The 27,340-nt window shown below is 45.5% G+C and overlaps 1 protein-coding gene across 1 annotated transcript in view; it reads left to right on the top strand.

Annotated features, from left to right (window-relative positions):
* The window catches only part of LOC133009332 (chromatin remodeling regulator CECR2), a 36,224-nt gene extending 8,903 nt beyond the window's left edge, over window positions 1–27,321 (top strand). Inside the window, exons 2-19 of the mRNA XM_061076807.1 lie at window positions 8,695–8,789; window positions 10,992–11,175; window positions 11,929–12,056; window positions 12,259–12,342; window positions 12,880–12,947; window positions 13,062–13,222; window positions 16,690–16,779; window positions 17,070–17,220; window positions 18,108–18,237; window positions 18,340–18,377; window positions 18,459–18,550; window positions 18,684–18,810; window positions 19,534–19,913; window positions 20,047–20,196; window positions 20,411–21,215; window positions 21,702–23,700; window positions 24,219–24,282; window positions 24,452–27,321. Of these exons, the coding sequence (XP_060932790.1) occupies window positions 8,695–8,789; window positions 10,992–11,175; window positions 11,929–12,056; window positions 12,259–12,342; window positions 12,880–12,947; window positions 13,062–13,222; window positions 16,690–16,779; window positions 17,070–17,220; window positions 18,108–18,237; window positions 18,340–18,377; window positions 18,459–18,550; window positions 18,684–18,810; window positions 19,534–19,913; window positions 20,047–20,196; window positions 20,411–21,215; window positions 21,702–23,700; window positions 24,219–24,270 (4,734 nt within the window). The 3' untranslated portion in view covers window positions 24,271–24,282; window positions 24,452–27,321. The remainder of the gene's footprint in view (window positions 1–8,694; window positions 8,790–10,991; window positions 11,176–11,928; window positions 12,057–12,258; window positions 12,343–12,879; window positions 12,948–13,061; window positions 13,223–16,689; window positions 16,780–17,069; window positions 17,221–18,107; window positions 18,238–18,339; window positions 18,378–18,458; window positions 18,551–18,683; window positions 18,811–19,533; window positions 19,914–20,046; window positions 20,197–20,410; window positions 21,216–21,701; window positions 23,701–24,218; window positions 24,283–24,451) is intronic.
* The last annotated feature ends 19 nt before the right edge of the window (window positions 27,322–27,340 follow it).

Raw genomic sequence — 27,340 nt, 5'->3', positions numbered from 1 at the left:
GGGTTGTTATACAGAGGTCAGTCTGAATGTGGCCTAACCGACTTGGCAGCTATTGCACCGTTGTTTGTGAATGTAAGGATCCTGACACACTAGACTGACTTCAAAGAAATGGAGCCGACTGCTGTGTCACAACTGTGTCACCTCAGGGCTGCTGCACACTAGAGGATTCTCATCTCATGAGTGATTTTAAAAAGTGGCAGACCACAGACATTACGACAGATTTGGATGTTTTCACGGCTGAGAAGGCTTGTGCATTTACAGTTGTTTTTAGTCACAGCTGTACAAGTACGCAACATCTGGGTGGCGCTTCCTGTTCAGCTCGATCTCGCAATAGCAGGTTTCAGTCTGAGCCAATTATGTTTCATATTTACAATTCAAGATTGGGGAGGCTCTGACTCAATTTGTAGCATTAAGATTATTTGGTTAAACCCCCCCCCACACTTCAGGATTATTTTGGCAGATAATCGGCGCAGAGTGACCTTCACTCGGGAACGCACCCGTGATTGTCAGAAGGGGCCCAGTTATCCTCTAGTGGGCAGCAGCCTTGAAACCCCATTTGATTCCAGTTTCGGTCCTATCAGTCAATTACCAGTGATGAATGCAACATGGGTGACAATTGTGGTGTTATTATTTACTATCAATAACTCTGTGTTTGTGCACATGCACCGAATGTTTGTGTCGTTCGAGAATGGGACCACTCAGATGTCAGCTGAAGTAGGAAGCTGCATTTTATATGAGGAAGTTGATGATGTGACTTCCTCCGAGCCGGCAGTGGAAGTATGAGACATGCTGCTGCACCGGGTGGCCTCCATCTCCTGTGCTTAATGATCCTAACCCACACAGCCAGAGAGCCGTGCCGAGGCAAAGGGTCTCCGTCGGTGTGGAGGGAGCTCCACTCCGGAAGGATCTGTCCAACGTCCAATCTCTTCCTTTACAGCCCAGCCGCCTTCCCCACCTGGCCATGACATTGACACTGTAATAAAAGTCAACTGAAAGCCGACACTGACCGTACAGCTGTGTCGCGTATGAGCTATATTTACTGTTCCCACATGATAGTGCAGCTCATTCAGCACAACCTGTAGTCACTCCTCTTCTTCTGCTAATGGTGTCTTTGTCCGGACGTTCTGATGCATCAGGATACCAGTTAAGGCAGTTTTCTAGGACTCGACTCATCACTCGACCTCAAACATGTTGAAGATCAGGAATGGTTGCAAAGGCCAACCAGCCAACAAGCTCTTGTTCTGATGCAGTCAATCAAAAGTGTCTGGCAGTAACTCAAAGATGCTGATGCTTTCCACTCATCAGATCAACAATACATCCTGAGGATGCGAGGGCGTTTTCCTGTGGTGTTATGGCTGTGTGTGCATGTTTGTCATGTGGCAGGAGGTGGTTACGTGTGGGGGTGGAGGGTGTTGTCAGATGATGGCTCCTGGAGGAACCATGTGTGAGCTGAAAGTGGGAGGGGAGTGGGGGAGGAAGAAATAAAGAAAGAAGCAAAGGAGAGGAAGAGAGGAGCCTTTACACAACAAACAGGCCTCCCTTCCCCCTCCAGCTATCCGTGCATACATCCTCCAACTGTTGGTGATATAGACCCCGGAGGAGCTGTTAACAGCAGTGGCGTGGAAAGTGTTTGCTGTGAAGGTAGCCAGAGGCCACCCCCCTGATACTATAGGCTCTGTGGAGCTGCTGCACTGCTTATCACAGCCTTTTCTTTCCTCCCTCTCTCATGTCACATGCAGCTTGCATGGGTCAGACACAAATACATGCAATGTACTTCAGCCTTTCTCTCCTTATCTCCCTGCAGATATCATTTGACACACGAGGAGGGTCTTGAATGTCCACTGAGAAAGGCACATTTCACTTTTATCTGCAATTACAGAAGGTCTGCTCTGCCTGGAAGACAGGTGTTTTTTTCTTTACACCAGTTTAACCCTAGATATCTCATTGCTTTTACAAACTCCGGTGAGACCCCCCCCCCCCCCTTCTCCACTCAGTGGATTCTTGTCTCATTTACATTAGCCATGCTCACATCAAACAGAAATGTGGTCTTCGGTGTGAGACTCATCTTAGGTCTGCATGCAAGATGGTGATAATGATTTTTTTTTATCTATTCGTATTAATCAGCTGTCAGAGGATTTTCTTTGGCCATATATCTTTTTTATTATTATTTCGGCCTTGTGTTTTCCTCATGTCTGTTAAATGATGTCCAGGTGTCAATATCATTCAGTAATTCCCAGATCTAATAGCATCTGGTAACAAAGGCTGTGGGGAGGGTTGCATTTTAGGGTTGAGCGACACCAGCTCACCCTTTCAGATACAATGCATGTCACACTGTGGACCTGAGGCTACAGCCACTCCACTACATTTTGCTTTTAAAATGCATCCCTGTCGCTATGTGTAGGCCTGGCCTCCACACTATGTTTCTTAAGCACCTAAAATTGAGACGATTGGAAATGCTGTTGGCTATTTTTAGTTTCCAAACTGCAGGTTTACACTGTAATAGAAACTAGAGACTGAGGTATTCGAATCGAAACCGAGATATTCTCATCGATGTCACCCACATTCGTTCCCTTACTGGTTATTTTTAGTCACAACATAACAAGTGGTGACGGTAAAATTAAGCTTAAGCTTAAACCTTTACTAACAGTACCAAGAAAATAATTTCCTCGACTTACTTTTCACCAATTTTGTTTCTCGTTTATAATATTTTTTTGTAACTGAGTACAAGTATTGTCCAGTGTACATGAATGGTTAAGTGATATTCATTTTCTGTTGTATTAGTATATAGACGTGGATTACTTCTGAGATGGAGCTAAATGCTTGTGTGGATTGAATTTTTTGTAAACACAGTTTCATAAATGAAAATGTACTAGTATGGATGCAACTTAATTGAAATCTCACCTGCTAAAGGAGACGGAAAATTGAATGTGAGCGAGCGATGGCTGAGAAGCATTTTCATCCTGTGTATTTTGACAGCCAAATTCTGGTGGGAGGTACAAATGTCCCTTCTGACATTTCAATTGGATCGTAGCATGATGGAAAACATAAAGAAAGAGATTATAGAAACCCTTCTAACTTAATCGAGGTGAGACAACCTCTGCTTTGTTGGCCAGTCGGTTGTTTTTGATTTCATGTGCTGATTCTGACAATCCCTGAATCAAATTAAATCTCAAGTCTCTCCTCTGTATCATGAGATTTCATATTAGGTTAGAGGATATTAGAAGCAGACTGCCACTCACATTATGACGTTCATTTGAAATTCCAGTCTCTTTCGCTTAGACACACTGCACGTGTGTTCTTTGTTTCTTTAACACTTACCATGGGTTTAACCTTAGCCATAGTAAAACAAATAAAGGATTCCTCTGGATCTTGAGACACTTAAAAAAAAAACATGTGACAAGAATGCATTTATCTGTTATGCTTTTTTGAAAAGCTTTCTTTACATCTTAACTACTCATACGGCACGATGTGGAGCGCATACTTCTACCAAAGTCCACCAGTCCTCCAAAATTCAATAAAGCTGCACAAAACGTCATATCAGGTCCCTGCTTGATCTTTTTATCAAGTTACATTATTTTCTTTCCTGGGAAATGGTAAAATCCTGTTTCATGGAAATCTGTGTGGTTGTTTTTGTATCATCTTGCTTTCAAACAAACGGTAGTGAAAAAGTCCTCGGTGGAGGTAAATAGTCGAGACCGCCTTTTTGAGATCTGTTTTAGGGATTCTACAAAGCCAGGTCGTGATAATGGGAATGAAAAATGGCCGAACAGAAATGCCATTTTAAGTTTTCATCTTCATCAGCTTGGGCCAGGATGTTTTGACTCCAATAACAGAACTCACCCATTGCATATTTCATAATGATGATCCCAGGACTTAACAGTTGTGATCGCTCAGGACAGATGTTAAATACCAGGTCTGAACGAGGTCTTAGTGATCTGAGGGATCAAATCTCAACCGCATCTTTATTGTGTTATGGGTGAGCTACACCTGTAATTAAAGCTGTCCACTTGTGATCAGATTACTCCAGACGAATGTTAATACCAGGTCTGACTAAGGCCTATGCGTGACTCGAGCTGCTTTCAGACATGAACTGAGCGCCACACTTTCTCCGGAGGAGAAGCGTGGGTGAACAGAAATGTCCGAGTGAGAGCCTCCGGATTAATATGCAGACTCTCCCTGGCTCCCTGGAATAAAGTCAGCAGAAGGTCCGGAGAATTTGATGTCCAAAGACAGCAGAGGACCCTGATCTTGGGGTTTGATGGGGCTTCAAACAAGCGACAGACGCAGAAACTGAAAAAAACTGAAAACCGATATCTCCGGATGAAAAGCTGGTGTCGTACATGGAGAAGACACAGAGGAAGATGTTTAGAGAGTTTGAGGAGATAATAGTTGACGTCGGTGTCTTGTCAAGGAAATCACGTGAACTCCACAGCGGAGTTAATGCATTACTTCCTCCCTCTGCCTGCTGCACCCTGAATAATGCAGAGGATTTGTTGCTGTTGTTAACGTGTCCGTGCAGAAAACCTCCCACTGCGATGTGAATGTGTGAAAACTGCAGCTAAAGTCCGGATCCAGTTCTGGGGACTTTATCCGCAGGGCACGTCTGAAAACAGCATATGACAAGGACTTGTGTTAACACCACAGGTGTTACTTCTCACACCGTGTGACGTTTTATTGAATTGATACCTCAAAGAATTGTTGTGTTGTGTTGTTCTCAGCTGAGATTTCAAACAAGTCCAGGCGAGATGTTGCTACAGCATGGTGTTGAATCATTTTGGATGATTCAATGCTAATCCCATTCTCCTTTTTTATTATTTTGGATTCTGTGGTGTCCCCAGCTACAGTGGAGCCAACAACTGGCCGAAGCAAGGGCCCTGTGTGTAGGGTGAAGAGAGATAAGGAAGACGGAGGGAGGAAAAGAATGGGGTGGAGAGGGGAGTGAGGGTGTTGTCAGGGGAATAATAGAATGCCTCAGAGGCCCTCATAGACACTGGGCAGCAAGACAGGGGGAGGAAAATGGTGTGGAAGGGAGGAATAAGAGGTTAAGCCAGTGAGAGAAGCAGAGAGAGGAACAGCAGGGGAGTTGGGTGAGAGAAATGGAAAATACCTTAAGGGTGAACTGCTGATTTCAAGCCAGGCCCACAGAGGGTCTGTGGCAGTGACACACCTTTTTACTAAGCCTTTACTCACCCACCAACCTTTGCCTCAGTGTGTGTGTGTATATGAATAGCCAGTTTTGTTCAATGATAAATCTGACAGCTTGGATGTGCGATTTCTCCTCTTTGTGGCTTATCACTGATTCAGCTCGCTTATCTTTGACTCCCATTGATCATTAATGTTAAGCAGCCTAAGTAGTGAACTGTGTTCATTCTGCTGAGACACGTGCATGAGTCTGTTTTGGCATAGGTGTGTGTGTTTTTTTTGTCTGCTGCTGCCTGTTAGTCAAAGGTTGCGAGTTGTGTCCTTGTGGTGTATGTGGTTATTGAGGGGAAAGGTTTCCCACAGGACACATCCAGCTGCAGCGGATTGTCCCAGCAGCCCTTCATCAAGCTGAGTGTTTGTTAGCACCAGAAGAATTGACCGGCTGGACGGATGGCTGAAGAAAGGGCACGGACACCACATTAATTCCCCTTCCCTCTGCCATCTGAGATGCTGTGTTGCACATCAAAGGTGGAGCCGGGTGGTGTTAATCCAGGGGCTGAAGCGAGCTCTCCACTCGGCTGTGCTGTACTCGACCCTCCACTCTTTCCCCCAGCTGTGGCCCCCGGCTTTTTTCAAAGTGTGATCAAAGTGCAGTTTACCTCTGATCGATGGCGCACTCTGGCCCAGTAGCTGTCTGACATGGGACCAGGAAGTTGAAGAGAGTGTGACAAAGGTTCTCTCTGCATCCTGCGCACATGTATTTGTGTTTAGACAAACCATCTTTCTATATATATTTAGTAATCAGTGCTCACTGGCTATAACAGAGGTGGATAACATGTACACAAGTGAACAAGCCATTTTCACTCGTGTTTTCATTTTAGCAACTGTTTAAATGCAAGAGTAACACAAGTGGGGCTCCCGGTATCTCACCTGGTTGAGTGGTCACCCTGTATACTGAGGCATCAGTCCTCTGCAGAAGCCACAAGTTCTTACTCCGACTTTGGTCCCTTTGCTGTGTTTCTTCCCTTGGTTGATTAATCTGTCCTATCAATAAAGGAAAAATAGCCCAAAATGATCTTAAAAACTAAAGACACCTCTTGACATTAATAACTATAGGATCCTTAGAGTTGTCTTCATCACTGTCAACTTCTCCTGGTAAGGATTCTGTCTGTGTTTTTAACCAGAGGCCGAATTATCTGCAGAAGTCTCCTCCACTTCATAACAAACATGACCCAATTATCAAATCCAGCAAAACAGCATAAATTACCGAAGCAGCTTTAGGACAGGAGGTGCCTGCGTGAACGCAAAGGTCTGAGTGAGACGCTCCGGCGTTTCTCTGCCTGACCCCTTAGTATGATGTCCACAGAAATCCACGAGATGAGGGTTAGTTGATCTGTGGGCTTTTAAATTGGTTTTATAGAATGTGCTCATAAAAACAAAACAAAACAGTTCTTCCCTCGAGTCATGAGACGGCTGATTTTTATCTGCCACCATCAAACTCACTCTTCTGGTTCTATTGTAGCTTCTTTTTTTTTTAAGCAGGAGCAAGTTGCCCTGAGTGTCTCCTTCATGCTCTTTTTCATTCCTAATCTTAAGCATAAATGTTCATCTTATCCTGTTTTTCTCTTATCCACCTCCCTTCTGTCCGTCCCCTTCTGTTTTTCATTGCTCTGACTTGCTGGCTCGTAGCTTCCGCCCCTCTACATGGCCAGGAGGTGTGTATGCTGACCTTCAGTGACCCCTGAGCTCACCCAGGTTCCTCTGTTGAGAGGCAGAGAGAGGAGAGCGTGTGTGGACACCAATTAAAGACGCCTCCTCGTCCTTGAGATAATTTTAGACCAGTGTTGACACTATGAGGAGAGGAAACTATAGTCTATAGAAACCATACAGCTAGTTTGGATCTGTCGCTAGATAGAGAGTAGTCACAAGAGCCCTTTTCAGACACAGGCTGTGTGTAAAATCCGGAGAATTGGCTACGGATTTTTACCCAGAGTTTGTCTTTCACACATGCACGACACAGCGGGACGTTCTCTGCCCAGATCACATGATTTTCTTAGCAACACTCAGACATCATGGTCAGCTCCTATCAACACAAACTCTGTTGACATCTTCAGCGGTGTCTTCTACGTGTGGGTCTCTGTCTTTTCACCGGGAGATATTATTTTTTTCATTTTTGCGTCTGTAGCGCGTTACAAGTGTCATCACCCCTCCCATTCCCTCATGGTGAATCCAGTTGGGGATTCTCTGCTGTGTTCATATATCGGATTCTCCTGGATTTTTACGGACATTATCCTAGAAGGCCAGATGGAGAAAGTCCACAGAGGCTGCGGAGCGTCACACTCGGCCATTTGCGTTCCCACATGCACCTCCTCTAGAGAAAACACGGAGGAGCTGCAGAGTTCAGTCAATGTCTGAGCTCAAAAGGAGGTTTGAATCTAATCTCTAAATAGGGAGCAGGATGCAAAATGGAGCTACAAGTAAAATGGACACTTGCCTGATGAAGAACTTAGCAATTCTGCCCTCTCAGGCTCCTGTTCCCTTTCTTTTTGCCCTCTCGTTCTACTCCAGAGCCTTTCTGGTGGGTATCATTGGAGAGAGAAGTGCATGCTGGGAAAAGCCGTGTGGGGAGCTGCGTGGGGTTGGTCAGCAGAGGAGAGGAGGGGGCACGGCTGTGTTGCAGCTCCAGGCCCCTGCTGCCTGCCGTCTCTCCTTGGTGCTTTCAGGTCTTTTAGAGTTTGCTCGGCTGGTTACTGCCGCTTCATAAAACCTCAATGGCTGAAACACAAAGCCAGGCAGGAGAGGGGTCATGGCTGAACTTGAACCTCAGCTCCAGCCAAGCAGCCACTGGCAAACCAAGAAACCCCTCTCAGTCAAGTTGCGAATTCCAACCATCCCTCCTGCCGTCCACCTCTGCCAGCTTACCTCACACTGATAGCAACACTCTTTACTTTGGATGAATTAACTCACATCTGATTAAGTTCCTTTTCTTCTACACACACAGAGATACACCGAAGCAGCAAACGCATTAAAACCACTAACTCTTTTAATGTTGTGGCTGATAATTAATTACTATTACTGTCGGGATTCTGTCAGTCAAATCAATACAAATATTCACATACTCACCCTGGGTCTATGTCCTCAGCAGCCAGAGCCCAGCCCAGACCTCTTCACCGGGCAGATGGGACAAGCTGACATAGTTGAAGGATTTTTACCCCACAGAGCTGTGTGAAAGCAAGGAGTGTTCACTCTGCTGCTACTTCTTGTGACCAAAATGTTCCCTGAAGTCCACTGCACGCTGAGAGATCAAAATAGAAGACCTTGTGCCAGATAGTGTCAGTTGATTGACAGGTTTCCAACTGGTGTTTTGAATTGTTTGACTTTCAGGGGGGCGTCCTGATTATTGGTTTAATACATCAAATATCACCTGTGGCCATAATGGTCTTAACGTTTTCCCCTAATAAAAAGGACCTTTTGGACACAATTCTCAACTCTGTTAAATAGAAGTTAAGTCGTCCTTAGTCTTGACCCTTGTATTTCCTTTGTTTTGTGTAGGAGTTGGAGAAAGCCCTGTCAGAGCAGGACCTGGACTTCCTCGGGGACCTCATTGCCTGTCTGTTGCAGGGATGCTACCAGCGTACAGACATCATGTAAGTATCAGAACTAACGTCAATATATTCCCTGTTAGTGTTCTGTGTGATCTTTCCATCATTGGGAAATAAACATTTGAAATGTATGTATACAAAATCAATACTTCAACTATTAACTTACTTAAATATAAGCATGTTTTCCGAACTAAGAATGAGGAAGCTTACTGGCAGCCGATGCATCATGAGGTAGAAGGAGTGGAAAGACGACTCAGATCCCTCTGTCCCTAAATCAGTCCTAAACCTGCTCTGACTTGTATTGTTGAATTATTTGTGGCAGACTTGGGTCAAAGACTTAACTCTGTCGGGACTAGTACACTGCGTGAGAACATTATTTCATAATAAACTTAGATGCACAGTGGAAAACACTGAATGTCAATGTCTTTCCTAATTTGATTTATAGCTGCCAAGTTTAAACCAATATTTGACCTCAAAGTAGTCATAGCACCCAGGAACCTTCAGAGAAAGATTGAGTCAGTGGAAACGTGACTCGCTGAGGAGTCAGAGTTAACTCATACCATACTGTGAGTCAACGTCTGTGGTGAAATCATGCCTTACTTCTGCTGTGAAATAGGAACAGCACCGCCCCCTTGCACTGTATTTTTCTACGTGATCAAACAATGGGGGAAAGTGGGTATGTAGCAGAGGATGTTATTCAGATCTACAAATGTGCTTCATCTCACAAGGGGTTTCCCCGTGTATCCACCTCCTGCTCCAGACCCACATTAGAAAGCATACTGGTATTAGCTGGGTGATAAACAGAGAGGCTGGAATGATACCGTTTCCTTGTCCATGGAGCCGCTCACAGGACGACAACCTGCTTTATTGGACTGGACAGGCACTGGCATCCTGGGGGTGGCTGTTCAGCATTGGCCTTTCACAGGGCTGCCCTTTTCATCCACACATGTTAAACGCTCTGCCGGAGCAGCCGGGGGGGGCGAGGAGGGAGGGAGATGCAGGAGAGAGAATGAGGGATAGAAAGGAAGAGAGAATTGGGAAGTGAGAAGGGGAGGCTTTGTGAAAAGTGCACACTGCTCTTTCAAGATAAGCCATATGTTCTGTCCCATTTTCTCTTTGCTGCTGCGTAGATGCTCACCACTGCCCCGGGCACTTGTTCCGTTAATCAGGGCTTGAACCGAACGTTACAGGTTAATCTGTTAGACCTGAACCAGAACCGGCGTTTATTTACCAGCTCAATTCAAAGAAACTCCATCTCAATAGCCACTGTGGTTGTTTGAACTTTGCTTCGTTTGAACTTTGTTTCTAAACCTATCTATTATACAACGGTGCGTGAGCTGATAGTGAAACCTAGTGTTGGCTTTTCAATGTGCACACAGCATTTGCAATTGAATTGGTTGGATTTATCTGAACTGACAGATCCCAATGAACCAAACAACTCCTCTGTCTGTGTGGATTCTTTGTTATTGTTTAAGATGAACGTTATATGAGAGTTTTTAAACCTCCTTTTTTGTAGTTAGTACATTGTTATGTTAGTGAAGACTTTATGATAACAGCCCTTATTTATAGAGCTCCAAATCATAAGATAAGTCATCTCAGGGCTCTTAGTAGCTTTAGACAGTCCAGAGACTCTGCCTTTCTCTACGAGCTAGAAATTAGTGGCAGTGACGAGAATAAATCTGGAGCTGAATGGGGCTCTGTGCCTCATTGGTCTGGTCAAATAGTAATCACTAACCGTATTTTGGCTACTAAAATGCTGTAATCAATTTTCAAGTGATACTATCAAACGTATCATCAAGGTACTGCTTCAAAACAAAACACATTAAACTAAAAGAAACAAATTCTTCTCAGTCTTGCTCAAATCGTTACACCACGTCAAGTTGTCATTCAGCTCAAACCTGTGACCCTCAAAGAAAGTCGATCACAGCTTTACCTTGGGTTGAGACAATAAATGACAGATTCTACGCTACAATGGGTTACTGTCGATTCTGCAAAGACAAAAACATGTAGTATAGACACTGTCACACAATAGCAGGAAAACAACCTCAAACACAACAAGGATTGTGATAATATGAAGGAATATGAGCCTCAGGAAAATCAGTTGCTTCTTATAGTTTTACAGTTATTCATATGGGTGAGAGTATTATGTATTTTTGTTTGTTTTTAAAGTTTTTTCAATAAATGTGGTCTTGCACCTTCCTTTTCTCACCCTGTCAATCTCTCCTGCTGTTTTCCTCGGCTCCTCAGCCCCGAGGCGTTCAGCCGTTACCTGGACGACATCATCAGCTACCGGTGGGAGCTGGAAGAGGGGAAGCCCAACCCACTTAGAGAGGGGCCCTTCGAGAATCTGCCTCCGCGCACTCAGGTGGAGCTGCTGCACCGGCTCTGTGATTACCGCCTGGATGCTGCCGACGTCTTTGACCTGCTGAAGGTACGACACTCGCAAGGAGCAGCTAAACGAACCCGAGTCAATTGAAATCCAAGGCATTAAATTGTCTGCAATGATACTGGGTATTAGAGCGTTGCATCAGCTCTATCGGGGTTGCATTAGTATGTATGCAAATACAACAGAATGGATTTCCATTAAACTTGGTGGAGGGAAGTGCCCGTACGTTTTGGTACAGATCCAGGAATTTATTTTCCACTTTCTGTAATATTGCAAGATAAGCGTTTTAAATATCACTGTTTTCCCAAGGAATAATTCATGGATCTTGATCACACAGAATATAAGCATATGAAGGGCCTTGCTATCTATGAGTGTGTAAAAATTTGGTGTAGGTTCATGGAATTTAAGGGGACTGTTGAGCCCTTAAAGTTGTACTGCGTTACCTTCTAGTTTTATGTTCATTTAAATGAGCAGGCTTAACAAAGGTATGTGTGTCCTGACATAAACAAAGCTGTGATTAATCGTAACATGACAGTTTTATCCCTGTGTTGTCCGTCAGTTTGGTTTTCCTGTCATATATTTTGCCTTTTTGTCATGAGATAAGATTTTTTTAAAGCCAATTTATCACATTCAATTAATAAAGGCACTCAGTGAGATAATGTAAGCGCTTCATGTCTGTGTGATTCACAGCCACGTAGGCTAAAAGGACTAAATTACCTCACCCACTGATGATTTAAAAACACAGTCCTACACATGATTTATAAAAAATGTAAAGTCCCCACCCCCACTGTCCCTCAGGGCCTGGATGCAGACAGCCTCAGGGTGGAACCAATGGGGCAAGATGAAAATGGAGCCCTCTACTGGTACTTTTACGGCACTCGTATGTACAAAGAAGAGCCTGTCAAGAGGAAAATTGATAGGATCAGGTAAATACTTCTGAGTACTGTGTATCGCCTTCATCTGTCCTGTTCACCAGAAGGAAAAAGTTATGTCACTGCTTGTGTTTTCTGCAGTTGACAAGCACATTTGACACTTGTTTACAAGCCTGTTACAGGATTATTATAAATATTATGTCAAATGTAATTGCTAATCACCCCTGTTAAAAGCCCTTATTTCCTTTTTCAATAGTGAACCGTCTGAGCTTGCGATACCAGAGAAAAGGAAAAGGGGAAGACCACCAAAGAAAAGAAAGTCTGACGACTCTAATCTGAGGTGAGAAAACTTTTCTGTCTGTCATCACTACCAACAGCGGATTTCAGAGAAATGCTGACGTGCAGATGTGCATGTGTTACACAGATGTACGAGTCATGTCAAAAGAATACATGCGTTGAACTGTAGCTGCCATGGCAGGTTGTTTTGTTGTGTGGTCTTTGACTGATATTGTATATAACATGGCTTTATACAATCATATAAAACAAAAATGTGGTACTAGTGGAAAAGTTGTAGCAGATAATAGACTATTAGATTTTTGCTTGTGTGTGATCATTTTCTGTGGTCTTTGTCGGTCGTTGTACAGAATGACCTTTAACCGACAACTAGATCTGCAATGTCATTAATAATTAATTGTTTCTCGGGCACATTTTCTCTAACCAATCCGTGATGAGTCATGAACAAGTGCTGTTATTTAATTCACAAAGTACAGTACTGCTGCTCTTGCATCAGGACTTTTGCATTTTAATATTGTTTTAGTCATTTTGTCCTTTCTAGAGTCTTTTTGATTGATTTATCTCCCTGTTTTTCTTTTTTCAGTGAGACAGAAAGAGAAGAGCCAGAAGTCAAGACAGAAGATGTACCGGAGGATCCTCCCTTGAGGAAAAGTGAGATGATCTCATCATTATAAGCTTTTTATATTTTATGTTCCCAACATCATGGAATCATGGGAAAGTAATTTGGGATTTTAATTGATGAGCCAATGTGTGTCCCTCCACCAGGCATCAAGCGAGGCACTTGGTCCCTTGTGTGTGAGACAGAGGAACAGTGGGTCAGTCTGGCAGAAAGCATCAAGGACAAACCCTCCCCACAGGACCGCCACCTCTACCGGGTCATCAGCCAGAACTTTCTGCCCGAGATCAGCAGCATGATTGAGCACAAGGTCAGACACGTAGGAGACATAATCATTAGTCTCAATCACAGCTCCCCGTACTGTCGCCTTAATTTCCATTTTCACTTTTATCAGCCTGCCTTTGGCTTTATGTGTGACCACGTTATTCAAGCTTGACAGGTTTGAACCTTCATTTAGCTGCTTCTAGTTTGTTCTGCTGCAAATCACAATCTACCGTCTTGGTGTAGCTGTTTTGGATGATCCTGGATTCTTACCTGGGATGGCTGCAGGACGGGTGGAGTGAAAGCTGGTTTGAGCTTGCCCTTAATTCTGCGCTCAGGCTCAGTGATGATTTCGGCCTCAGGTCTTCAAAATGAGACATGACAGTGAAGAACTATGCCCTCCCGCTAGTTTGATAGAGTGAGGGTCCAAGTTTGACCACATCAGGGGTCACGCTCATTCGTCTTTATCATCCCTGGAATGTGTGTTCTTCAGGAGCAGATTGTTGCCGTGCCCTTTGTTTGTTGTTCATAACAAGCAGGAGTCCAAAGCCGACACAATTTACTCAGTTTCCCTTTCAGTCTAGAATATTTCAATGGTTTGCAATACATTTGCAATATTTCAGAGATTGAATGCTGCAATTATTCAAAGCCCCAGCAGGTCCTTGATTTGTATACCTCCCTTTGTATTAAGACGTGTGGGGTTCAATCCACTCCTGTGTGATGTATACCCAGCAGTGCCTGTTGCTATAGAAACCCCCTGATGGAGAAAGGCTTCTCCATCATCATCATCAACAGTGAAGTAAAGAATCCTGCTGGTCGTTTTCGGCGACAGAGGGGTCACTCACTCTTGACACAAATGGATGAATGTGCTCCTGTCCTTCACTGACTGTACAACTCAACATTCTATATGACATTCAGACGGCCCTCTGTCTGTAGCTTCCCTCAGTACTCTGTGTTATTGAAGCATCACAGAAGAATCGCAGACTTCTGTGTTTATGATCTGTTGTGATTCCACTAAAGACAGATTTATTTAAAACCAAACCAGGCAGCGCTTCCCACTCTACATGGTCTCTATCAAACATGATCACAGGGCGGAGGAAAAAGAACTCTGATTAATCTGACTTCGCTTAAAGACTCAATTAAAAGGGAAGAGCATTCCCCTAATGTTCTTTTTATATGCAAATAAATTCCACTGATGTCGCACAGCGGGAGATCACACTGAAATACCCTCTTTATTAATTATATATTCATTACACCAACACGTTTCATTGTAGCTCTGTAGAGAGTCTGTTATTGATTTAAGACTAAATTTGTCTTGTTCAAGCAGACAGTCGTCTTTTCATTCCGTTTGCTCTAATTAGAGACAACAGATGCTGTGATGTTTGAAGCACTTTACCAACTCTCGCCTTCTTCAAGAGAATGAAGAACAAATGTCTCAGAGTCCATTTCCCCTAAAACACACACTAACATCTGCCTCTTGTCTGCAATGGGAATGGATACAATCGGCATTCACTGCGATCGCCTGTGATGGAAACGGGACTCCCGGGTGAACGTTTTAATTTGTGTGTGATCGTGACGCACCAGGAAAAAAAGACATAGATGCAATTGCCTTTATTGGCAATGGGAAAAGGGGTTTACCCTCGTTTTCAATAACCTGTTTATACCTTCTAATTTCTGTTTTAAAATTAGTACGGTCTTCAGCCTGATAAGAAGGAAGCTGGAACCAAATCAAAGCAAATGTTCAGTATTTTGCCTGTTGAATGGTTTTAAATGTGGTTATAGCACAGTGTAGCATGTGTGTATACTTCACATAAATATATCCGTCTATGTGGGTGTGTGCCTACAACTGTGTCCAATTCACTGTGTGTGTTTAGTCTTGAATCCTTTCTTCCACACATCTCGGGCTGCTGTCACCAGCCATTTCACGGGGCACTGACAGCAGGCGGGCGCTCACCTTGAGGCAGAGCGGAGCCTCTTGAATGACAGCTCTGCTGTGCCGCAGGATTCGCTCTTCAACCTCTCTCAGTGGTGACACCAGGGGCCACTCCATCTCTTACGTGCTGGATGGTGTGGGGGATGTAGAGAGGAATTGTAGAACCCCGGGATACGCCCGTGCTTCAGAGGAAGACAAGGCAGAGATGGCGTCGGGGCAGAAGAGTTGTGGAGAGTAGCATAGATCAGATCCTGAACATCTGTCTTCTTTTTTCTTCTTCTCTCGTTTCTGACTTAATGTCTTTTCCTCTGTCTTTCACTTCCCCGACAACATCATTGTGTTGTCGCCTCACCTGCACCCCCCCACACTTCATACAGCTGCTAATGTATTTTTAGACCGCCCACAGTTATTTTATTGATGGCCAGAAGCCCGACTGTGACACCTCTCAGTGCTGTTAGCTGCTCTGGGCTGATGGTTATTTACAGTCCTGCTTCCCTGATGAACTCTGACATGAGCTGCAGAGGCCAGTCCCTGATATAGACAGGCTTTCAAGGGATTCGCTTATAGCTCTGTTGGCTGGTGTCTCCCTCCTCCACTGCTGGCTCTATCTGGATTACGGATATGTCTCAAATGAGGATTTATAGGCCTTATTATTTTCAGGATGCATCCTGAGGAATTCAACATGTTGTGATCAAAAGCTCCATGATTGGCTGTGTGTAGTGCAGTTGTCAGGCTGGACAGCATGCCCTTACATAGTGCCGTCAAATCATTACGAATGATTAGGAGAGTCACAGGAGACACACATGCTTTTATTTCTCCTTCCCCCCCCCCCCAGGGAAAGGTGGGGGAACGTAGGCAGCAGAGTGGAGAGGGTGACTGGGGGGAGGGGAGAGCCAGTGACCTCTCAATACTGAGTGCTTCTCCACAACTCCCCAGGGCCTGTCACTTTAGTGTGATGCTCGCCTGCTGATCCGTCTTGAAGGCTCAATCAGTGATTTGTTGACCATAATTTACAGGCATGTTCACGTACATTAGGTAATATAGAAATTTTAAAAGAAGTTGAAAATATAAGACGGATTTATTCGCATTTGCACAGTTCAGTAAAGCAAAATCACCTTTTTACAATCAAAGAAAAGTTGTACTAGTCTGCTGTTAGTGGGGCTTTCTATCAATTCAGAAGTGAGGTACCAATTTGCATTGCCCCTTTTAGCACTGAAGTCCCCCCTGTAAAATGTTACATGTGACAAAACCGCAGGGGAATTTCCGGAAAAATTCCCAGTGAGGAAGTGGTGGAGTTCTGACACATTTCCAACATGTGAGAGACATAAAACTGCAAGAGGTGTGAGACTAGGTGCAACCCTTTGACGAAGATGTCAACTTGCAGGTTTATTGTCACAACATCTGCGTCAGTAGCTTCTTCTTCTACCATCTTCAATGTGCTGTAAAGAAAAACAATGTGCAATGGAATTCATACTCGGAAATGTTTGTGTTGCTGTGAATGCGTCTGAGCCTTCACCTTTTGAAAGAATGTAGAACAGGTATAATTAACCGAGCTTAATCCTTTCTCTCTGTTTTGTTTTCAGGAACGAGAACAGAAACAGAAACTACTGGACCCCACCCCGGTTCGCACGTCACAGCGCTTCTCTGGAAAACACTTTCAGCCAGAGGACGAGGTGCGTGTGTTTGTCTGTGTACATGTTTTTGAACTACATCTGCAGTAGCATGAAGAAATCTATTTACAGACATAATGATATGTTTTTCCGGAAAATATAGTTTTTTGCTAGTGCAGTGCTTCCCCATGTAGTTAGGTTTTCAGACCCTAACAGTATTCTGGGTCTGGGTTTCTTCTGTCCATCATTCCTACTATTATAAAGATATTCAAGTTTCAGCTTAATCCTTACAAGCTTATCCCATGATGAGTCCAGTGTAGAGTAATGGGCTTGTCTTGTGTGTTTGTATTCAGGACTGTCTGAAGGCTGTGTCAGAGGACGACAAGAGGAAAGATGAGGAGCTGGACAGGCAGGTCCTGCTGGCTGAGCAGCGACGAGAAGAGGAGCGGATTCTGCAGGAAGAACGGCAGAGGGAGAAGATGGAGAAGATCAAAGCTGTGGAGGGTAAGATGGACGGACACGCAGATAGATGGGTCACAAATGGAAAGTTGTGCGAAAGATCCAAGAAAGGTTATTAAACAAAAAAATGAAGCTAATTGCCAGAAGTCAAAAAGTCAAGGAGCAGCAGTCATTTCATATTCTTTCATCAGCGACCTGTCAGCAGCAGGTAGGTGTCTTTCATGTTCCTCATCCAGCTCTGGGATGAAGGGCAGAATGGATCGTGAAGGACACCCCATGCTCAGGCTTTAACATTTCCACTGCTGCTGGTTTGGCTCTTAGCGGCTAAGAAATCTCCAGTAGCATAGCTGCACTGGAAGCCTTGTGATTTATGTATAGTACACAGAGACTGCGAGAGGGAATGTTCAGGGCCTTTAATCACAGGATCACTTCTCCTTTTCTCCCCCTCTCTGATGTCATCTGTCAAGGGTTAATGAACTGCTGATTGTGCTTCAGTGGAGGAGCCTCATTAATGTATTATAGATGAACAGCAGGACCTGGCCTGCTCTGTGTGTGCATTGCATATGTGGAATCCACCCTCAAACATCTTTAATGCACACGGCAGGGGGGCTGGCAGGGCCTCTCTGCCTTTCATGTTAAAAGATAAAGCGGTGATACATTTCTCTTCTGCTCTTTTGATCAGCTGTGCCCAAGAAAAGACGGCTCATGAATCGCTCTCTCTGCTTATCTGAATTGCTGACGCCTCTGATGGCGAACGCCTGGTTTTCATTGACTCCCCTGACATTGTCAATAGGCACAAAGTGCAATTTAAACTGTAACTCGCAAGCCTGAAAAAGCAATTAATTCATTGTTGGCCTGAAGCCTCCAGAGACTGGTGATTTTTATTGTTTGTGCGTCTAATTGCCCCCCCTGTGTTTATCCTTCTCTCTCAGAAAGAGCAAAAAGGCGTAAGATGCGAGAGGACAGGGCCTGGCTGCTGTCTGAAGGCAAGGACCTGCCACCTGAACTCCAGAATCTGGAGCCTTCGTCACCTGTCCGCAGAACACGCAGGAATAAAGAGTTGTAAGAGGCTTTGTACATTTCTGACATGAGATTTCACATCACTCTCTACTGGTTTTACTCAATGATTCTTATTTGTAACATGTCCTGTGTTTGACATTACAGCTATGAAATCGATGACGACTACACCGCCCTGTACAAAGGTATGCTTACAGGATCTCTACTAGAGACCTTTTCTTTGTCTCAATCCACATGTCTGAACTGATCTAATCTCTCGTCTTCAGTGCTTGAGGTGCTGAAATCCCATAAAGACGCTTGGCCTTTCTTGGAGCCTGTGGACGACTCCTACGCGCCCAATTACCATGAGCTCATCCAGGTACAAGTTACTGTCATTGTTTTCACTAATCGTGTTCGCGAGTTAATTAATTCATGTTTGGTCTACCGCCGATTGTGTATGTGGTTATTTGCATGAGGTTTTAATTGTTATTCTCTTATTCTTAACCCATCAGACGCCCATGGACCTGTCCACCATTGAGAAAAAGCTCAATGATGGCGATTACATTGTTAAGGAGGAGTTTGTTGCTGACGTGAAGCTCATGTTTGAAAACTGCATCGAGTACAACGGAGAAGACAGCGGTAAATGAAAACAAATCCAGTTCCTCCGATTAACAGGTTGTCTCAGCAGGAGACTACTGCATCTAAATCAATTCCAGTAGATGAATGTTGTGAGAAAGAAGTGTATATATATGCGTTCATGGGGGTGAGAAACGGGGGGTTTGAGTGGGAGAAAGAGCAAAAGAAAGGGGGCCGGACCTAGTGGTGGTTTGGGGCCGGGGCCAGGGCAGCCTTGACAGTGATTAATGGGGAGTGATTGAGCTGTGCTCCAGTGCTCAGGGGGATCTGAGCCTTGCAGTGCCAGAGAAACATTCCAGGCCCTAAGCCCCCTGTCTGGAGCCATCCATCCAACTGAATGCTCTCCCCAGGGACGGGGGGTAGGAGAGTGTGTAGGGGGGCCTGGATGGAGGAGGAAGGGGTTGGAGGGAGCAGGGGTCAGCCGACGCCCTCTGACCTGGTCAGTCAGCCGGTGTGAGCTGAGAACAGAGGAGCAAGTGTGTGTCTATGGGCACATACATGCATATCATTTTGCAGTGCTCGAGGGTAAGGGTTAAGAGAGACCAAGAGATGGAGTAATGTATGTTTGGAAAAGAGGAAGTGAATGAAACCTATTATTGTTTGAGTATACATGAGTGGATGTGCTACAGGTGTTTTGAGTGTGTGACTTTGTTTTTGTGGTTGTGTGAAAGAACTTTTGTTTGTTTTGTCATGATCCCACCTGACGTTGATCCTTTCTGCTTCCAGAGTACACTATCATGGCAGAGTCCCTTGACCGGTGTTTCAGTCGGGCCATTTTAAAACATATTCCAGCAGAGGACTGCGACACGGACGAGGAATTCCACATCAATCGAGAAGACAAGGAGCGCAAAGACAAAAAGCGCAACCGTGGCAATAAAGGTTTGGGGCCTGAGAGTCTGATCAAGGCAACGGAGCAAGTCCAACGGAAGAGAAACTCACAGGGGGGCAAAGGCACCACACCCTCAGAGGGAGAGGAGTACAAGCTGACACGACCACCACCTCCTCCTCACTGGGCTAATGGCCCCCCGCACCCCCACAACCTACCTCCAAGCCATCAACGCATCCACGAAGGAGACATGAGAGGCTTGTACCACCCAGGGCAACAGGTATTGACAGCACAACTGTTTTTTAAAGTTTGAATTAATGTCTCACTTCTTCTCACAATAGTTTAAGCACCTTAATCCTATTTCTGTCTGAAATCTACAAGGAAAGACTAAAGAATTCTCTCCATTTTACCAGCTCCGTCATCCACACGGGCCCCCTGCTCACCATGGTCCACCTATGTATGCCCAGAGGATGGGTATGGACCCCCGCTTCGCTTACTCAGCTCATCTTTCCAGGCACGGACACCCTAATATGAACCGCTTCGCCGGTGACTTCAACATGCAGGTATTGATAACTGTTACTTGGATTAGTTACTGTAATACCGCATGCAATTCTTGGTGTCTGAATATATGTAGCTAAGTTTCTTTATATGGATATCTTATACTGGGCTCAATAATGTTGAATTAATAGCATTCTTTGTGTTACTGAATCGTTTTATGTGTGTAGACTGATGTATAGATCAAAACACCCTTACTACATTTTCTTCTGTTTTTCTCAGCATCGCATGGTAGAGGGACATCACATGGGCCCGAGGTATCCAATGGGCCAGGATCCTAAACAGCAGCCGCATCCACACCAGCAGCAGCACCCGTACATGGGTCCGGCTCATGGCCCATCTCTGGGCCCGCGTCCCGTGGCCCAGCAGCCTGGACCTCCTCCTGAGGCCAGCATGTACCCATCCCACCACCATCCAGAGAGCCACACCATGCACCCCATGGGCAACAGATTCTCAGGACCAGGTGGACCAACTCAACACAACTACCCAGGCATGAGACCACCTGGCATGGCTCTCTCACACATGTGGCCTGGTATGAATCCCCAGGAGAGACCCAATGGGATGCACTTACAAGATCCCAACATGGTGAACCAGCGCAACTTCGGTTACGGTGGAGTCCCACCTCCAGTAGGGCATAAACCATGGCCAGAGGCTGCAGGATACCCTCACCCTCCTCCCAATGCCCAGTATCAAATGTCTGCAGGGGTCAGCTCCCAGGGGCCCATGTCCCCCCGTCACCCTGTTACCCACCCAGACTCCTCTGGCAGGACACGCTTGGCTTCCATGCTGGAAAGCCCAGAGATGCTGGCCCTGCAGCAGCTGTCAGCCTCCTCTGGACCCCCTGCTGGTGCCCCTCATCAGCACATGGGCAACTTTCAGCGGCCTGGGCCCCCATCAGGAATTGGCAGCATCCCAGCTCCACCCTCACAGCAGCCTCCCCCTGCCCCTGAGGTTCAGCTGCTGCATCCTGCTAAAGACAATGGGCCAGACAGCCAGCTCCCTCAACAGACAGACACACAGCCCAAAGGTAGACCTGACCTTCTCTCTTATTATTTAGCTTTTCACATTCTGCATGAAGGAACCCAAGTACACTCTAACCTTTTTCTGCACAAATGTTCTTCCTAGTCTTAGTGTCTCAATTTGTTAACCATCACAGAACACACCCTTGCCCTCCCTCTCCCTCAAATGTTTTTTGTGATTTTATTTTAATCATTTTTCACAGTAAGTGGCAGAATTAATATTCATTAATGTAGTGAAACCTCTTGCTGGTTGTTGTCAGTTAAGCATCTCCAGCAATCTTACAGATGTGTTTGCATCTTTTCTGTATGGGAATGGAACAGCAACAAATCATATAGGTGGCATTAAATGATACATCTGTTCTTTCCTTGTCTTTATATCTGTATTCTTTGATGCTACATTTTTCTTGTAATTATAGTTCATCAATCATCAATGCTAACCTCCCCTTGCTTTTCTTTTGTGCTAACTCATCTTTCATCCTTCTGTATGTGAACAGGCACAACGTCGGAGAACAAAATGGCTGTCAACAACATTTCTAAAGAATCTTCTTCACACAAAAACACTTTTACAATTAATCAAGAGCACCCGTCCAATCCGAGTTCTACAGGACACCACAGTGAGGCCGCGGAGGGAATGCAGAACCCCCCAGTCCCTAAATTGGTCCGATTACAAGAGAATCCCTCTGGACCAGGGCTCCGGCCAACATCAACAGAGAGTCAGTCCACCACCAACTGTCCTCCTCAACCGACCAATGCCACAACTGTTTCACCCCATCTCAACACAAGTAATCCTGCTCCACTCAACACCTCTCAGCAAACTCACAATAGTCCACAGCAATACCAAGCAAGCCCTGCACTTCTTGCCCAGAATGCACCACCACTGCAAGTACCAGCATCTCAGAACTCCACTCAGCAGCTGTCGGAGAACAATTCCCCACACGTGCAGAATGCACATCAGCAAATTGAGCATCAGCAGAACGTCCAAAAACCACAGCAGCAGCTGCCTCACGCCACCCAGGGTACCTCCCCTCAATGCCCCCCTTCCAACTCGCCCCAGCTGATGACCCAGAATTCACAGCAACACAATTCCCTGTTACCCCCACAACCAGTCCAGCAAAACATCCCTCCCACACAGAACAGCCCCATGCACGGGATGCCACAGAGTACTACTCAAGGAGCCCAGCCTGGACCCCCTCAGCCAGCTCCTCTCACATCTTTACCCCCCAGTCATCCTAGCCCACTGCTGCCCTCCCAGCCAAGCCCAGCAGACCATGGTAATCAGAGACCCAGTGAGCCGACAAGTAGAGCAGACACAGAAAGTAGTGCCGTTCCTCCGCAGCACAACGTGGTGAAGTCCGGGCCTCCGAATGTTATTTATAGACACCAGGATTTCAGCCCCGGTCACCATCAAGCGCAGCTGTTGAGCAGTAACACGGGTATGCAGAATCAGAGAGGGCTCACACCTGGTCACAATCCAGCCATGCCTCCTCACTCCCAAGGGAATGGAGCCATGGGTCAGTACAGCATGGGCAACCCTCAACATCCACACTACAGCCAGACGAACATGACCAGGTCCATGCCGTCATCTGCTCACCACCCGTACCACAACCAGACCATCAACCCCCACCACAACCCTGCTCAACACCCGGCCTACCACCAGCAGGGAGGAGCTGCCTACTCCTACCACATGCAAGGCCAACAGCACCCTCAGGCCCACCCCAACATGTACCCACCTCACCAGTACCAGCAGCAACACTTCTACCCCCAGCACCATCCGCAAGCTCAGACTCATAACCAGGCCTCCAGTAGAGGGGGCTATCCTCAAGATGAGTGGCATCGGTCTCCTTATCAGCCTCACCAACCAATGGCTCCCAACGCCTACCTACCTGTAGCCAGTGCCCGGAGCAACGCTCAGTCAAAGATGGAAAGCAGTGTATCACCGCAGGGCTCGGAAGCCTCCAACGGTACCAGTTTAGTTTCCCCTGGCTCTGTGTCTGAAGCCGGCCCGGAGGAGGGGAAGCGTGAAAGGAGGTCGCAGGCCAGCGGCAGTCCAGCTCGAACGGAGAGCTCAGAGCGTCCGGACAGCCCAAAGGAAATCCTGGATCTTGACAGCCATAATGCAGCCGCTTGCCACCGTAGCACCCAGCCACATCAACACCCGGCTGCACACATGGCGCCTGGCTTCATGTACAACCCTCGCGTCATGCACCCTGGGATGCAGCACGGTGGCGTTCCTCCTCCACATGTCATGTCTCAGGCCCGAGGAGTTGGAAATGGAAGCCTTTACCCTCGCCAGCCGTACCCAGATCTAGGGCGCTATGCTGGCCAAAGACCTCACCCTCACCTGATGGAGGCTCTACAGCTGCCCCAGCAGCTGCCCTACTCCCCGGGTCAGACACGCATGGCCATGTACCAACACCCCCGGCCCGGTGGGCACTTCCAGGGCATGATGATTCAGCAGAGAATGTTGTCACCAGAACACTTCCTACACCAAGGGTAAAAAAACCTTCTCCTGCAGCTCTCATAGCCATGTTGTTATAACTCTAACTATCGATATCACTTTTCTGCTTTTGTCCATTTGTTGAAGTGTATATTTATTGTTTGATAAAATCCATAATATTTGTCACTATGATTTGAAAAACTTAATACACAGTTATGTCCCATAATAAGCAGGTAATGGGAGTAAAAAGTATCGAACACGGACGTCCTGTTGTAATCTTTGGTGCTGCAGATATTCAGTCTCAGTCACGAAGAGATGGATTTTAGAAGTTGCCTTTTGCATTCAATTATGTTCTATTACATACTTACATATAGTTACTGGTCCTGATACTGATAAGGGGATGAAGTGGCGCTGTATGCATTGCCCCCTGACAGGCTTCCTGATGTCTGACCACCAATCAGTAGTGGGCTTAGGCCTATTTCAGTGCATCATTTAGAAGAATATAGAGCTGGAGATGAGTCAAATTGGTCCCATATGAATGAGTGTAACATTATTTTTTTTTCTGTGTTTACAGGCAACAAATGATGGCGGCTCCAAGCGGCCCCAACAGTAAACAGGGAGTGTGACATGTGATCAGAGTGAGTGGAACTAACATAAATATACAGAACTTTCCTACCTGCTGTCACGTATATTTCATACCTCAAGTTACTATTCCTTAGATCACGGTAATGCCGCCAAAAGGCCTTTAGCACATGTGCTCTATTTTGTTCTAAATTCTATTTGTTAAACTCGTTCTTCTTCTTTCAGACATGTCAATATCAAAGAACATCTGGACAAAGCGGCGAGCTGTAAAGAAAGAAGATAAATGCTGACTGGGCAGACAGAGGCCACAGATGAGAGGCTTCGCTTCAAACACATCTTTTAGTGATTCTCTCCCACTGAACAGATTTCTTCGAGCTCGGCTCTGCCCACCATTGGACCTGAGTATCTGACCAAGCAGCTGGTTTGACTAAGATGATAAAAAAAAAATGTGAAATGTTATTTAGCCCTGGAGAACGGTTCCCCTGCTCCCCTCCACACAGAGCTCTCTCACAGGGGTCCAGAACTGAACAGCTCTGTGGAACTGTTGGAAGATTCACTCGAGGACTCTCCTGTTCCAATCCGGAGCCTTTTGAACTCGAATCCTCCAGGAGAAGGGCAACCTCTTTTAACCACTAGTTCCACCTGCCAAACACAGGGGACGCTGCCTTCAAGAAGCCCTTTCCTCTTTGAGGAGTTGGAACACGGATGTACTAAAGGCCACTGAACTCAGCCTGCCCGTCCTGTTCACTGAATGAATCCCTCATACTGAGGAAAGGGACTTTTTGTTTTGTTTTTTTACTACTATTTTCTGTTCCGACTGTATCTTGAAACTCAGGTGTAGAAAAAAGGAGGTACTATGAGACTGTCACCCTGACCCGGTCGACTCGCAGGCCCCCCCCCGCCAGCTGCCTTGGTCCCCTTTTGTGAATGTATGAGTGAATGTGTAGGTTACGGCACAGTAGCTGCATGTGAAAGAGCACGAACACTGATCATCTGTCTGAAGCATGAAAACCGTCCTGAAAGGGCCCAGTCACTCACTGTCCATCCCCAACCCCCCCCAACCCTCAACAGTGTTTCTCTGCTCGCGGAGCAAACGCAGAATATGCATCTTACAGAGCTGCCTTCACTGAGGAGAATGTCTTTGACTTAGCAGACAGGGAAGCGACCGAGATGGCGATATCTGTATCCGACCACACCCGTCTCTGTTGTGCACTACATGGTTCCTGTTGGTCTAGAATTGAGAGGCCTTGGATAGTCTTGTTTTTAGTTAATGCCTGGTAACGTTTATATGTATGAAAATATATATTAATTCACTTTTACTGTAGAGTCCAACCTCTTATTACAGAGGAGGTAAATCTATCCCACTAGCTGGTGTAGGCACATACACACACAACCAACACAGACCCATCAAATCCCGCTGTTGTGTTTTTTGGACGTTTCTGACATTCCACCTACAAACACATGTAGCTTTAGTCCTTTTGTTTGTTCACTTCGCTTCGCATGGTTCCTTCCTCGTCACCGTTTCACGACTTAACATATCCTCAGGGTGTACAGTTTCTATATACGGGTATTTTTCTGAATTACTATATGTAAGAGGAGCAGCAAAAGGAAAATGGGGCTTACGACCGTGAAAACCACCTCACGTGATGAACTTGTTTTTTTTTTAAAGGTCTGTCTTCATCGTCCTGGACAATAATTGGCTCAGCAAGCTGCCAGTCTGTTTGTGTTTGTGTTATTGCGAGAGAAATTGATCTAATTTGTTTTTCTACATTCCTGTAAATTTGATTTGTCATCACAATTAATTTTGGCCTCGTCAACATGTGTCGTTTTCTCATAACTGGTGTATTATTATTGGGGATTCTTTTCACTCACCCTACCATATCAATGTTGCACCTGTGTGACCCCCCCTCCCCCCCCACAAGTGATGGCAGCAAATGAATCTACCTCATCCAGCCCGTCAGTGGCATTTACGGTCCCCTTTACTTCCTATCATGCTCTGCCAGACTCCTGTGGGTCCATGTTTTCTCACCAGCTTTAGCTTCACTCTGGTTTTTTAGACTCTGAGAACTGATGAGGAAACGGCCTTACAATACTTCCATCATGAGAGGAACTCTACGGTCGCCGTGCGCACAGATCCGACCTCAACGAGACGCTGTTGTGATCCTTCAGCTCTCGGTTGGTCACAGAGTGCAGGTGCCAGTGGAGACTGTCTACTGGGTCCTTTTCCCTCCCAGGTGTTAAATGTCATGGTTGGGACTTTGTTGTACAGATTGCATGCCTTCCCTGCCTACATGTTGTTGAAACTAGACAAAGTAGGCTGTATTCCAATCTAGGGGTCTGTGATAGAGTTTATTAGAGTTTGGCAGATGTATAATGGCCTTAGAAATATGTAAATAAGGATTTGTTTGAGGGGGAAAATGGCGGAACGTGAAAATGCTAGCAGCTGTGAGACGATTTTATAAACGTGTCCCACAAGACTTGTCATAGATAACTTGCTATTTCGTTGAAATAGGGAAGTGTCTCAATATTTGGTGAGCCTGATGTGGCCACTGTGGAGGTAGCGTGTTCACTCGTGCTGTCTAACGTGTGGAGGGCAGTGTTTGTTTTCTAAAGATCTGTGAGGTTGTGATACTGTCTTATGGTGTACAGATGTGGCGTGTGTGTGTGTGCGGGTGTGTGTGTGTTACTGGTGTGAAGAATCGACACCAGACGACTGGAAGTGTGCGTTCAACTCTTCATCTGTTACCCTGCTGTCATCCCTCTGCACTAGTGAAAACCATTTAGACGTGATTAAATGTGAATCATATTTATTTGCTCTTTTAAGAATTTTTGTACATTTTTGGACTCGTTTTAATATAAATGTGGTGTCTGTTCCTTTTTTTCCTTGTTGTTTTTTTTAAGCAGTTGTCTTTTACCTCAGTAGCATGGTGGTATTGGAAAAAAAGACCTGTGCGTTTTTAAGTGACGTTTACAAGTTCTTATCTGACTGACATAGATTATTTTGGAAATGGAACTGAGTATTTTCTATACTGTACATTTCTTAGAAATAAATAACTTTTCTTGAACAAGAGTTTGTTTTATCATTGAAATCATAATTGTTTTCCAACGTGTCAC

Source organism: Limanda limanda, chromosome 8, assembly GCF_963576545.1.
Source record: "Limanda limanda chromosome 8, fLimLim1.1, whole genome shotgun sequence".
In the NCBI taxonomy this organism is placed as follows: Eukaryota; Metazoa; Chordata; class Actinopteri; order Pleuronectiformes; family Pleuronectidae; genus Limanda; species Limanda limanda.
The sequence above is the reverse complement of the archived record's forward strand: the minus strand, read 5'-3'. Positions and strand labels throughout refer to the sequence as shown.